Genomic DNA, 13112 nt, shown 5'->3' with positions numbered 1-13112 from the left:
GCAACCCCGTAATTTGTATAATTTCATTCTCTCTTGATTACCTTAGCAGTTCATGCTGGCCTATTAACATGTGAATGACGATGGAATAAAAGCCTTACACATTTAAATGAAGATATTTCTCTTGTGATATTTCCTCAAATGCTTTTTGTCTATTGATTTGTGATTATCCAGTATACTAAAATGAAAATAACCTTGACTAAGAGACATAGATTCTATTCTGGGCTCTGACAGAAACTGTTCATTTATTTAACTTTTGTGAACTACAGTGCCTTCAGTTATAAAGATTAAGTATAAAAATAAGCATCCCGCTTACCTCATGAGAAACATGTAAAAAATATAAGTAGACTCTTAGGTTCTGAACAAGTGAGGTTACAGGAAAATACTGAACAGCAGCACAAACAACACTGATATATCTCTGCTTTACCTGATGGGGAGATGTGCCGCCAAGAAATGGAAGGCTCTGGTTTCCCAGTGGCCAAGCAAGTAAGGGTGACATTGGTTCCTTCATTGATGGTCATATCACTTGAGATGTCATATATCTTCGGAGGAACTGAAATGACAAAACATGTAGTGGTCAGAAAAACACATAAAACTTCTGTTGAACTACATACGATCAACTTCATGATATTATACAATAAGGCTGTAGTGGTGAAATGTACTCACGGCTCATGGTCACCACTCAAAAGATTCTCGAGATCCTCAGGACTTTCCTAGAGTTTTCTGCTCATTGGTTGGTTTTATTTTTCTCTAATGTTTAGATACTAAGTACTTCAAGATAAATGGAATGTTTAATAACCAAAAATCTGAATATTACTTAAATTAAAATTTTATTGTTCATGCTTATAATAAGTCAACTAGAATGTAGCCACTCTGTTCCATCTATGTATCTTCATTAAATGATGGTTTTCTTGTGGAGATGATTTAATAAAAATGGAAATCTGGAAGAAACTTAAAAGAGTAGAACAGTTATGCCTACATGCTGTTTTAAGAGCTCAGTGAGGTCAAACATGTGTAGGATTAGGAGGTATGATTTCAGAGTTACAAGGGCATTTGCAACCTCAGTTTTCTATCTGCCAGATAGTAGGGCTGGACTTTCTAACTATTTATATTTGAACGGACTCATCTCCTAAGCCTTGAAAGGTGTCTTCATTAAGAGTTTTCTTGTCAGTGATGGCAGGAAACCACTGTGAAAACAGATCTCTTCACTCTGGGATTTTTTAGAAACTCTGTCACGCTTACTGTAAATCTCCAAGAGTGAAGGGGACAAGTTTATATGATATTTGTTTTTGTTTTTTGTTTTGTTTCTGATGTACTAGAATATGGAAGCTTTTATTCAAAAGCATTTGATAAAACTAGTGACCATGGAATGCACTTTGGGAAGGCTGGATAGCAAGATCTCTAAATGAACTTTCAATTAAAATGTCCATATTCCCTCAAATATCAAACAGTCTCACTTCATCCTCAAATGGCATGGATATGAATCCTGGATTCTCTACTAGCTGTGCTATCCAGGGCAAGGTACGTATATATCTCAGGCTCAGTGTCTTCATGTGAAAGCTGGAGACAATTACAGCACCAACCCCATATAGCTACTGTGAGGATTAAATAAGCCAGGATATTTTAAAGAACTTAGAAAAGTCCCTGGCATCAGTATTAGATATTATTATTAGATGACTTAAAATGCATACATGGTTTTTGAATTTAATTTCACTACTGCCCTTTTTCCATGCTTTCATCACTTCATCAATTTGTTAGCGTGTAAGATTGGCTTTGCCGTAAGTTTTAGTTTACTCTATACAAATTACAGTATGTTAAAGTTCCAGGTTGAAACTAATAAATGACAATTAGATATCATAATTTTTAGAAAAATATGTCTTTTACCAGAATTCTTTTAATTGTTCCATTCTTAGGCTTCCTGTATGCAAGAGATATGCATTCATAGTTATTTTTAAAAAGGTAGTTACAATTTGTTACAAGGATAAATTAAATCATCTAGACTTTGAAAATCATCTTTGATTTTTCGATGAAACCAAAACTTTGCGACAAAAAACCCTAGAATGATTTGCTTGTAAATATAAAGTATTCAGTTACATGTAACTGTTGCTAGAATTGAAACAAAAGCTTATTTCTAAGTAATATACCATTGTAACTGTTTCTAAATGACATTCTTTAATTGGCATTTAAAACATATTATCATTAAATTCTTCAGTGAGCTATTTCCAGGCAAAAATAAATAAATAAATAAATAAATAAATAAATAAATAAATAAATACAAACCATTCTAAATAGAAGACTCTTTTTAGCTTAACTGAAACAGAACAGAAATAAAGACATTAAGATATCCTATGAAGAAAGTAAAGAAAAGTGTGCATGACTCATTGGTGAATAGGAAAGTTAATATCAATCAACTTACATTAAACAAAACTATCATCTGGATAGGTGGATTTAGGTACAGGTTTGAAATAGTTAACTATGAAGTACATGTGTACATATGTGGATATATACATATACAAAATTACATACCAATACCACTATTTAAAAAAGTTATATAGTACTTTCCTTCATAGAGAACGCAGTACATAGAGATCAGTCTAGTTTATTTGCATATTCCAAACATATAACTAATTCAACTTTAGATAGTGGTATGTATATTTAAGAAAAATGATGGAGTGACGTAAGACCATGAATTCTATCTTCTATATTATTTTGTCAATTCCATCTGATCTCAAAATAGTTTAGTTTCATCTTTACATGTCTACTTATATTTAAAGTGGTAAACACAAGTAGTAAGCTAATATTAAGCACAATATTTGGCTTCACAGAGAAACAACCAAGTCCCTTAGCAATAAACTTAGATTTGACATTTAACTTTGGGAAAATGTTGGGGCGGGGAGGAGGAGTGTCGAATTCCAGGTGTGACATGTCATCTCAGTGATGGCAATTGCCTCCTGGGGCCTCATAATTCAGGATATACGACAGGGAAGAAACATCTGGAAAGAGGATGTTAGTAAAGGAAAATCCCTCTGGCAAGGCTCTTCTCCCCAGAATGCATCACCTGTTGGCAGCAGATGCTGTGTGTAAGGAGAACCAGTGAAATCCTTCACATGCATTGTAGCTTGTGGAGGCAAAAACAGGTGTTAGGCTGCTGACTATTCAAAGCCATTTCATATTCAGTTCAAGACTGAAAACTTCTACTGAGTATTATGGAGGGAATAATTCTGGACTCAGGAAATGCAAAATTTTCAAGGCATAATCCTTGCCCTCAAGGAACTTAAAATTAAAAGAGGGAGGCAAATAGTGAGTGAGAGCAGACAAATATTTTCCATGTCTTCCTTTTCCATTTTACATGAGTAACACATGTCTAATAGGTATGTCTTCCGGGTTCAAATCAGCAAACGTTAGTTTTATGTAAGTTTCTTTTGAAGTGAACCATGTAGAATAGTTTATGTGCAAAGTTATTCAGTGTGGTACTATTTATAATAGAGAACAACTATGAATAACCTCAATGTAGGACAACAGAAATAGAGGTATTGTTAGCTCTGCATCCAGAATAAGGTATGGTTCTGGGAAAGGGCTTGGTATGATTTGAGGGAGCAACAGACAAGGAGAAAATAGAAGAGAAAAAGGATGCTTCTACTCTGGGTGACATAAGCAGGGAAGAATGGTAGCATCTCAGGCATCTCAATCCCATCTGGTTCTAGTAGCTCTTCGTATGTTATGGTTTGTGTATAAATCATGCACGCACACAGTTCGGAGGACTCTATTGAGCTCTGTGAATGACAAAACAGCATGTCTTATGGTATTTCCAATACTCTATGCACTTGCATTGAAAGATAGCAATAAGGAGAGCTAAAATATCTTACTATGCTAGGTGTATGTTCCTTTTCCATACACCTTATATTAAACTTCCTCAAACTCTTTTCATTTAGAAATTGAGCTTAAAATTAGTTCGAAAAGGAGCAAATGTGTTTAATCACCAATTGCACAATTTTTAAATCACTAAGTAAGTACAAATTTTAGTAAATTTTGAATTGTGTGTACATATTTAAGTATTTATGACCTAGAGCAGAATAATAAAGGAATAAATTGTTCATCAAAATGTAAACCTTAATTCATAGAAAGTCATTATTATAACATTATCATCACCATCATCATCATCATCATGACACCATAAGTAAAAATAATGGGGGTGGGGACTCCTGGGTGGTGCAGTTGGTTAAGCATCAGACTCTTGGTTTTGGCTCTGGTTGTGAGCTCAGGGTTGTGAGATCGAGTCCCATGTCAGGCTCCATGCTTAGCCCAAAGACTGCTTAGGACTCTCTCCCTTTGCTCCCACTCCCCTGGCCATCCTCTCTCTCTTTGTCTCTCCTCTCTCAAATTAATAAATAAATCTTTTCAAAAAACGAATGAAGGGTGGAAGTTCTAGATTTCATTACAAATCACAGAATATCTCTCTCCTAATGGGACCCCAATTGGGGATATACATGACTTTACAACTGCATTCATAATTAATTGTTCTATATCACCAGTTAGAGAGATTGAAGACAGAGAGATTGAAGACCATTGGAAACTTTCTAAACAACAGAGGTTGAAAGAGGATTTAAGGGCTGTGTTGGGGATGAATGCTTTTTAAATTCCTGTATACATTTAAAAGAATCACTCCTGGATCATCAAATTGATAATCTGTTTTGTTTTTAATTATTTGTGGGCCTCAAATTCAACTACTACGAGTACCCTGTCCTCAACGTCTTTTCGGTGGATGCCATGGTGAGGGGATGAGGCATTTTAGATGTATCTCTAGATTTCAATTCACTAAAGGTAATTTAAATTTCTTGTTAGTTTCACTTTCATTAAAAATTGTGCAGTTTAACTTGCCCCAACTGCCTTCTCTCATTTCAGCCATCTATCACAGTGTCTTCAGTCAGGGTATGGAGCAGTATCAGTAAGGAAAATCATAGAATACATATCCAAACCAAATACTAATGATTTCTTTCTTTCTTTCCTTTTTTTTTTTTTTTTTAATTTAAGTTCTAGTTAGTTTACACTTAGGAGTAGAATTCAGTGGTTCACCAAATATGTATAACACCCAGTACTCATCATGACAAGTGCCCTCCTTAATACCCATCATCCATCTATCCCATCCCCCACCCACGTCCCTCCATCAACCCTCAGTTTGTTCTCTATAGTTAAGAGTCTCTCATGATTTGTTTCCCTCTCTCTCTCTTCTTTTCTCCCTCCTGTATATTCATCTGTTTTCTTTCTTAAATTCCATGTATAAGATAAATAAGTCAATCAGAAAAATACTAATGATTTTACACAACCAACCATTTGGGATTATTCCCCACCATTTGCATTGTGATGTGCAACTGAGTTTGTGAGTGGCTTCAATTTGGTTTTTTGTTTGTTTGTTTGTTTTGCTTTTACTGTGTAGATATTTTTTACCTACATAGATAAAATACATTTTGTGCTTGTTTGTGTAATGAGCAGCTTCCACAGATTTAACTTAAATTTCTTCTAAGAATCCATCTTGTAGTCTGGAGCACAACCAACAAATATTTGAGAAGTCAACGTAAGGGCGACTAATCTGTATATCATGGGAATCATGTGAGCACAGTGTTTTATTATACTAAATGTCTGTCCAGATGATTTCCAGAAATAATAAATACAATAGAGTTCACACCTACATTAAGTTCCATGACACGTGTGTCACACATAACACTGAGAACCCTTAGAGGACCTATTTGATGGTTATCTTAATTTATAGGTTCAAGACATTGACTATTTGGATCTGGACAGCTGTACTGGCTCACAGAATCAAGTAAATGCCCCATGGAGTTCTTAGGTTGTAAGAGCCCAGGAAAGACCACAGTACATGCAGATCCATGTGGAAGACTTCTTTAGATTGCCCAGGTTAAAAGTGGCTCAACTATGTATCTAATCTGGCCCCAAACATTCGCAGATTATTGAAAGAAACAGCAGTTCAATATTTATCATAACCATGGTATTCTGGGCATTGGGAACACCACTTGCTTCCTTAGGCAGGGTGTACAAATCACAGCAGTGTTTCATAGGCAAGTGCACTCTTTCCATCATTCTCTGAAGTTATTACTAAAATCATTTAAAAGTTTTCATGTATCTAGTTGAATTATGCACACAGTCACGAGATGTGTTCTCCAAATGTGTTCACTAGGCCAAACAGAAATAAAAATATATGTTATCCCATCTCTTTAGTGTCCTGCTGGACTCACCTTTCTCCACAGTGACTTCCTCCACTCCCAAAACTTACTACAAAGAAGAAACGCTGAAATATGGATTTCTGAGTGAATGTTAAAGGGTTAAAATTTCATCTTAAAGCACTGTGCCACTGATGGCTTTGGCCATCTTCAAGCAAGAGAGATTTTTCTGGGTATGTGCCTTTTTGAGATAACAGCTTGCACCTATAACCCTCTGTACCACCTCACTCCTCCTTTTGTAGTTTCTTTGGTAAAGCATCTTTTAAATCTGCCAGTGTCATTGATATTTACTTCTTTGTTTATTGCCTCTTCTCCTCATGGAACATAAGTAAAGATCTTGGGTAGGAAACTAGTTTACTCAATAGCCTATCACCAACATCTAGATAAGGGCCTGACACATTGAAGATATTCCACAAATATTTGTTTTATTGTTTTTGTACAGCTGAACTAATATTTCTTTGATTCATAATGAAGATTTCCCATAGAATTTCATACCCCTGCAAGAACGATATAATATAAGTTCTGAGAATATAGTGAAAATGTAATTATAGTGTCAAGGGTCCTCTGTGAATTTTTCAAGGATTTTCCAATTTTGGGGATTCAATATTCTTTTTAACTCATTTAAAAGCACAGTATTTTCCTATTTCACTGCCTACCATAGTTTTTGCCATGCAAACTCAGAGAAATAATTGGACAATAATCATATACACGTATATTCAACAGAATAGGCTGTCACATCTTATGCAGTACTGCATGTGTTGATTAGAGTTTTTTTTTTTTTTTACTTAAAAAGGTATGTAAATTTGAGGCCAAAAGGATTTGACTCTAAGACTATGTACACATTATTTCTGCTTCTTTTTTTGCCTCTCCACAGACTTGGAGTCTAGGTTAGTTCGAATAAACTATATCTCTGAAGATTTTCCAAACTGCTTGAGTCAACAAGCTAGACATAACTATAAATCTTTGGAGAATTGGCTTTTTGTGCACTCCCATATCTGGTAATGGCTGGCAGCATCAAAAGAACAGTCTTCCTTTCCCTAGGCTGGCACTTCCCTTGTCAGTCTTGGCCAGCCCCCAGAAAGTGAAAGCAGATCCACGTTACATAACAAACCTCCTGGAAAAGGTGCTGTTCTCAAACTGAGAGAAGAAATTGTTTCATGAAATTTTTTTCTAAATTGGTTTGCTTGTGGGTGCCTGATGGTTTACTGGCTTGCATCTAACTAGCAACATTGTTTTCTCCAGCTCATAGACTATAACTGACTTTTTATAGTTTATGACATTTCAGAGATTTCTATGGCTTCTCCCTTCATCCCATCACTCAGATAGTGATAGGAGGAAAAAATAACCCAAGTGTGACTTGTAAATGCAAACTTGCCAGATTTGTGAATACCTACTGATGGAATATGCCAGTACTACTTTTGGGGGCAAAGAACATGTCTGAGAAAAAAAAATGTATCTTTCAGACTTTGGTTCAAACTTTGAATCATGTTGCTTAACTTAGTGTTTTTCCTTTTCTAGAAAACCTACGTATAAGTTTTTTTCAATTGACCTTGTCCTTCAGGAGGTCAGCTATATAAAATAACAGAACAGGTGGTAACCTACTTTAAGCCATCCATCCATCCATCCATCCATCCATCCAACAAACATTTATTGAGCACCGACTAGATTAGGGAGACTAATCTTAAAGTCTATGTCTAAAGAGTGAAAGAGCTAACACTATTAATTATAATATAGAGTCATAAAGCCTACAAAGTGGATTTTGCAATGTAAGTTGTTTTGGAAACACAGAGCAGTAAATCTAACTCTGCCTATGGTGTCAGATGAGAGGGGACACTGATATTAGAAAAGGCTTCATGAAACAGATGGAATTTGAGTGGACTTTGAGGGTTAAAAACAGTAGTCTTTAACTGCATCCAGCTAATCATCAGGATAATCTGATGAGTGTTTTATAATCTTGGGGAGGTGGGAGGGCTGATTCAGGAGATCCAAGACCAAAAAGTGTAGCGGGTAGCTTTATAGTTTTATAGGATGACAGAAAGACCTCTCCATAAACTATTCCCTCCTAGTTATTTAAAGTCTCCAATGTGATTATAGAGGCCTTCCTTCATATCTTCAGAGCAGTTATCTGCCTTCAAGGGCTTAATATTAAAATGTAACTACCCCTAGAAGAGATGATGTCTTAATAGCTTGCATATATTTTCATACTTCTGAGAGCAGCAGGGTGGGTGTAGTGAAGGCTCCATACTGAAAATGGAAAGATGTTATGGGCAACTTTTTCCCAGTTGTAACTGTCTCTTGGGAAAACCCAGAACTGGTTCTGCATAGCAGTGAGCAAGACAATCAGCGATGGAGAGAAGAAAATAAACCTCTGTGGGGAACAAACCTCACAGGACATGGAGTTATCGAAAAAAATCAATGTGGAAATAGCTTCTCTCTCATCCCCTTCTCTCCATCTAACTTTGATTACCTAATACATGGGCTATGCATCGGGGGATGAGAGAAAGAGGCAAGTAACCTCCAAATTTTAAGACAGATTTTCTCTTTGAAGAAAGGTGTATTTACTAAATAGATTTTCCATGGCAAAAGAGATATATATTTCTTACATGTATATAGGTTATATTAAGATGGCTTAGCATATATGACGGTTAAACATGATAAAAGAATAAAGGGCACTGATTTAGAAAGGATAAGTTTTGGTAGCTTAACATTTATTTAATGCTTTTAAATTTTTGCTGATGGCAACTTTCCCACCTGCTATGTAAACATTTTGAAGGCAAAAAAATACAACATTGTTATATAAGAGTTTCAATATTTTGGACTGTAAAGATTTTTATTTTTGCTTCATTTTGGCTAGAGGATCAATAGCTGGCCTCTACACATGAGTGTTTGTACACTAGAGTTCAAATCCCTGCTGTACCTCAGGCTAGCTTCAGCTTCACTCACTTGGATGGTGCAAAGATATAAAATATTGCTTAAAATCAAGACCATAATAGCAGCTACCCCCTCAGGCAGCAGCAGCAGGAAAGCTGGAGCACACTTAGAGCAGAGTTGTATATCACAGGGAATCTACAATGCCTGCTTAATTCACCCTTTCCCTAGTAGAGAATAGTTACAGAATATACAGGAAGAACATCGCAACTGAAATTCTTTAAAGCATACAAATGTAGGTGTCCATACCTAGAGAGGCAGAATTCTTAAGGAACCAATTCCATACCTTTAAACCTGCAGTGATGGTAACATTTTATTAGGAATTAATAATGAGCTTTTTCCTGGAAACAATTTGGCAGTATACTTTAAGAACTTTAAAAAATTCCAACCCAGCTAGCTAATGATACCCCTTCCAGGAATTTTCTTAAGGAAAGTAGGTAACTTCTTTCAGTATCGTCACTATTCCCATCAACCTGGTGGCCAGCTCCACTGTTCTGTTTGAAAATGTGCCAGCAAATGCCCTCTGGAATGGCCTGGGTGAACTTTTCTTACCTCATCCTTGGTGCTGAATTATTCTCCACATAAACCAGAGGAAACAGCCCAGCTGTGCCATACTAGAACCCAGCTGCCTTCTTAGCAAATATTTCCTGTAGCTCAAAGCCTGCTTTAGTGTTTTTGAAACACAAGAAAGTCCAATGACTACCCTTGGACTCATAGAGCTATAATGTAACACCTGGCTCCTGATTTCATGAGGTGAGCCTGTTCTGGTTCAATATGAGTTTTCCTTGTTAGGCTGAGGTTTTATAAATATGTTGTAGCTGATTTTTATATGTAAAGGCTGCTATGTTGTTTTTTGTACTTGCAAAGGAGATGTGTCATTTCAGTGCAATCAGAAAAATAATGCCTTCTCTGAAGTACTCTGGTGTCTTTAGTCTTTGAATGTAATATTTCTTTTCTAATTATGAAGGTTGTACACATCTATTGGAAAGAATGTAGAAAAATATATAAGAATGGGGGGCGGGAACCCAAATCACCTATGAGGCTGAAACATCTAAAATTGTCCTTTGGTGGTTACAAACAAATGGCTGCCAGTGCTTTCATGTCACTCAGTGTAATATAATCTCACAATTTTGAGAGAATCACTACTAATAGTTTCATATGTTTCATTTAAGCCTTTTAATGCATGTATTTATGCATAGATCTCAGAGATTTCCACATGGTCCAACAAGCTCACCAAGGAACTGCGTTAACCCTTGGCAGAAAACAGTGCCCCATTCTCTAAGTCATACATCCTCTAGAAACCGAACTAGAAGGTGGTTGGAGAAGGATTAAAAAATCGACATTGCGGTTCTCTTCCCTTTCTTATTGGAAACATGTCTAACAAAAGGAAGCCTACAGCAAAGGTTAATATTTGTTGGACATTTACTATGTGTAATGTACGGAGAATTTAATGACTTTTTTGTTGTTGACAGGAGTGGGGTCTATCATGGGGCAGAGTTCTGTGCATCCATTCCTCAATTTCTTCTTCTATCCACTCACTCGCTATTTTGTTAGTTGGCTTACATGGCAGTTTTATAACATGGCCCGCAATTCTTTACCATTTCTTCCATCATGAGTGAGGTCATAATAGTGCCTTCACTATAATTTGAGTAGGTTCCTGCCCACCTCAGATAATAGAGTTGGGGTAGAAGTAATGCTGTGTGACTTCCAAGACCGGAGCATAAAATACTATTTGTCTTTTGCCCTGTTGTCTAAGAATACTCCCTCTTGGAGGTCTGAGTTGCCTTATAATTAGACTGACCACCCGGGAGTCACCATGGTGGAGAGAACACATGGACCCCACACAGAAAAGTTTTGAGACAACAGAAACAAAAAGGGCACCTAGGAAACACGCTAACTCTTCTAGGCTCTTAACTCTTCCAGTCATTCCAGTAAGACTCCAAATATTGTGTCCAAATCACATTATTATAAGTAAAATATGTAAGTGTAGTTGTTTAAAATCACTAAGTTCAGGCATGGTTTGAAAAAAAAAAAGAAAGTTGGAAGACTTATACTATCTGAATTCAAGACTTACTGTTACAAAGCTAATGTTGTGGTGTTGTGTAGAGATACTGGAACAAAATGGAGACTTCAAAAATAGATGAGGAAACTTCCCGTGAGGATCAAACCCCTGATTACCTTTGCTAAAAACTAAGATATCTGAAACATGAGTGAGTAATGTAGCTCAAGAGAAAATGTGCACCTTTATACTGTGAGTGATAGGGCCTGGTGGGAGCACCAGTCTGAAGAGGGCAGTGATCACTGATAACTTCCATTTAGAAAATGGAAGTCCTGGCTTGCCGGATCTTTAGACTGAATTTTTCCTTTTTTTTTTTTTTGACCATATAAACTCATTAAAATATCTGTAAACTTCTTCTAGCATCAACCCAAATTGCACCATTATGGGAACTGGAAACATTTGACACTTATTGGAGACACTTGGTCATCACATGCTGGAAAATTGTCATGATATAGAAATCTACATGGTCTATGAAAGTAAACGGTACCATGGAGTTACATACCTAACAACAACCTGACCATACACTGCAAGCCCTGTGTGGTGTGGGTTCAGTCATGGAGTTATAATCTTGCCATTTCTGCCTTACATCCTGGCAAGCTCTGAGCCTATTCATTTGCCTGGGAGGGCCCAAGGAATCTATTTTCACATTACATCGTTTGGTTTCTCATAAAAGCTGCATAGTATCACAGGAATGTGCAGTCGCTCACCTGTCATGGAATAACCATGATTAGATCTGCAGGGTGACTATAGTCTTGCCTTAGGAAAAATTCTGAGAATAGGTTTTATTTAGAAATGTAAAAAAATGAAATAATGATTCTCATTAATATTCTGCTCCCACCAAAATAATTTTCATCTACCTTTTAAAAAATTATCATGTTTCTTTAACTACTTTTCTCTATGATAATGCTTTATTTATGTTTTTAAAATGTAACAACCAAGTGTTATTATGCAACTATATACCAGGAGATCTCAGCACAGTCCTATGGTTACATGCACAGATTCTTTCTAAAATTGGGTTAAAAGGTAATTTGCCATGTTGCTGGCCTCTGGATCATTAGTCACAGTGGTCTAAGTGCATTCTCTTATAATTCAATATCAAAGAAATTGCTTTTATGGCATTAACTATATTATATTCAAAATTGTATAAATTATTGAAATACTATGCCTACTGCCAAGATATAAGATGGTTCACATGGAAAAAGTTGCATTTTAAATTATTCATTGGAAAAAAAGTCATTCTCTTGCCAGAAATTGTTTTATACTGGGGCTAGCTTCTGGGATTTACATTTAAATATGAATCACAAAAACTCTGGAAATTTCAGATACTCATAATTTTCTTGGCATTGAATAAAAGGTGTGTCTCTTTAATTCATTGATTTCCATCAAGTGTATTAAATATTACAAATTGTCTTGTACCTAGGTGTTAGTCTAATGAGCATTTGTAAGGAGAGTATCCATAGGTAATTCTTTGTAAAGTCATGATAAAGTGATAGAGAGGATCCATATAAAAATACTGGAATTTGGTGACTTTCTTCCATTTACTGTTTTTGAAAACAATATAAAACCTATATAACTAACTAATGAATTATATATCTTATGTATACATATGCACATATATAAATTATACATGCATATATGCATGAATATATACATATATGTATATTGTTATATAGTTGGCATACATTATACTGGATATGTGTGTTTATATGTGTATGTATCCTGTAGCCTCATTATATGCCTTTGTTAATGCCAGAATAGGATAATAAAGAAGCAAATGTAATTGTAGGATGGCTAACCTCAACAGGTCTCTCTATACAGATTTATATATTATTCATTTGGTTAGAAGATATTTATTTATCACTTGCTATACACCAGGGACTATGATAGGTGCT

The 13112-nt window shown here is 35.8% G+C and overlaps 1 protein-coding gene across 3 annotated transcripts in view; it reads right to left on the bottom strand.

Annotated features, from left to right (window-relative positions):
* The window catches only part of NEGR1 (neuronal growth regulator 1), an 804818-nt gene that overhangs the window by 336552 nt on the left and 455154 nt on the right, over nucleotides 1-13112 (bottom strand). For all 3 annotated transcript variants that reach the window (XM_026497808.4, XM_057310558.1, XM_048220720.2), the window contains exon 3: nucleotides 425-550. In XM_026497808.4, the coding sequence (XP_026353593.1) occupies nucleotides 425-550 (126 nt within the window). The remainder of the gene's footprint in view (nucleotides 1-424; nucleotides 551-13112) is intronic.

Source organism: Ursus arctos, unplaced genomic scaffold (assembly GCF_023065955.2).
Source record: "Ursus arctos isolate Adak ecotype North America unplaced genomic scaffold, UrsArc2.0 scaffold_12, whole genome shotgun sequence".
Classification (NCBI taxonomy): Eukaryota; Metazoa; Chordata; class Mammalia; order Carnivora; family Ursidae; genus Ursus; species Ursus arctos.
This window is presented reverse-complemented; position numbering and strand designations above follow the sequence as displayed.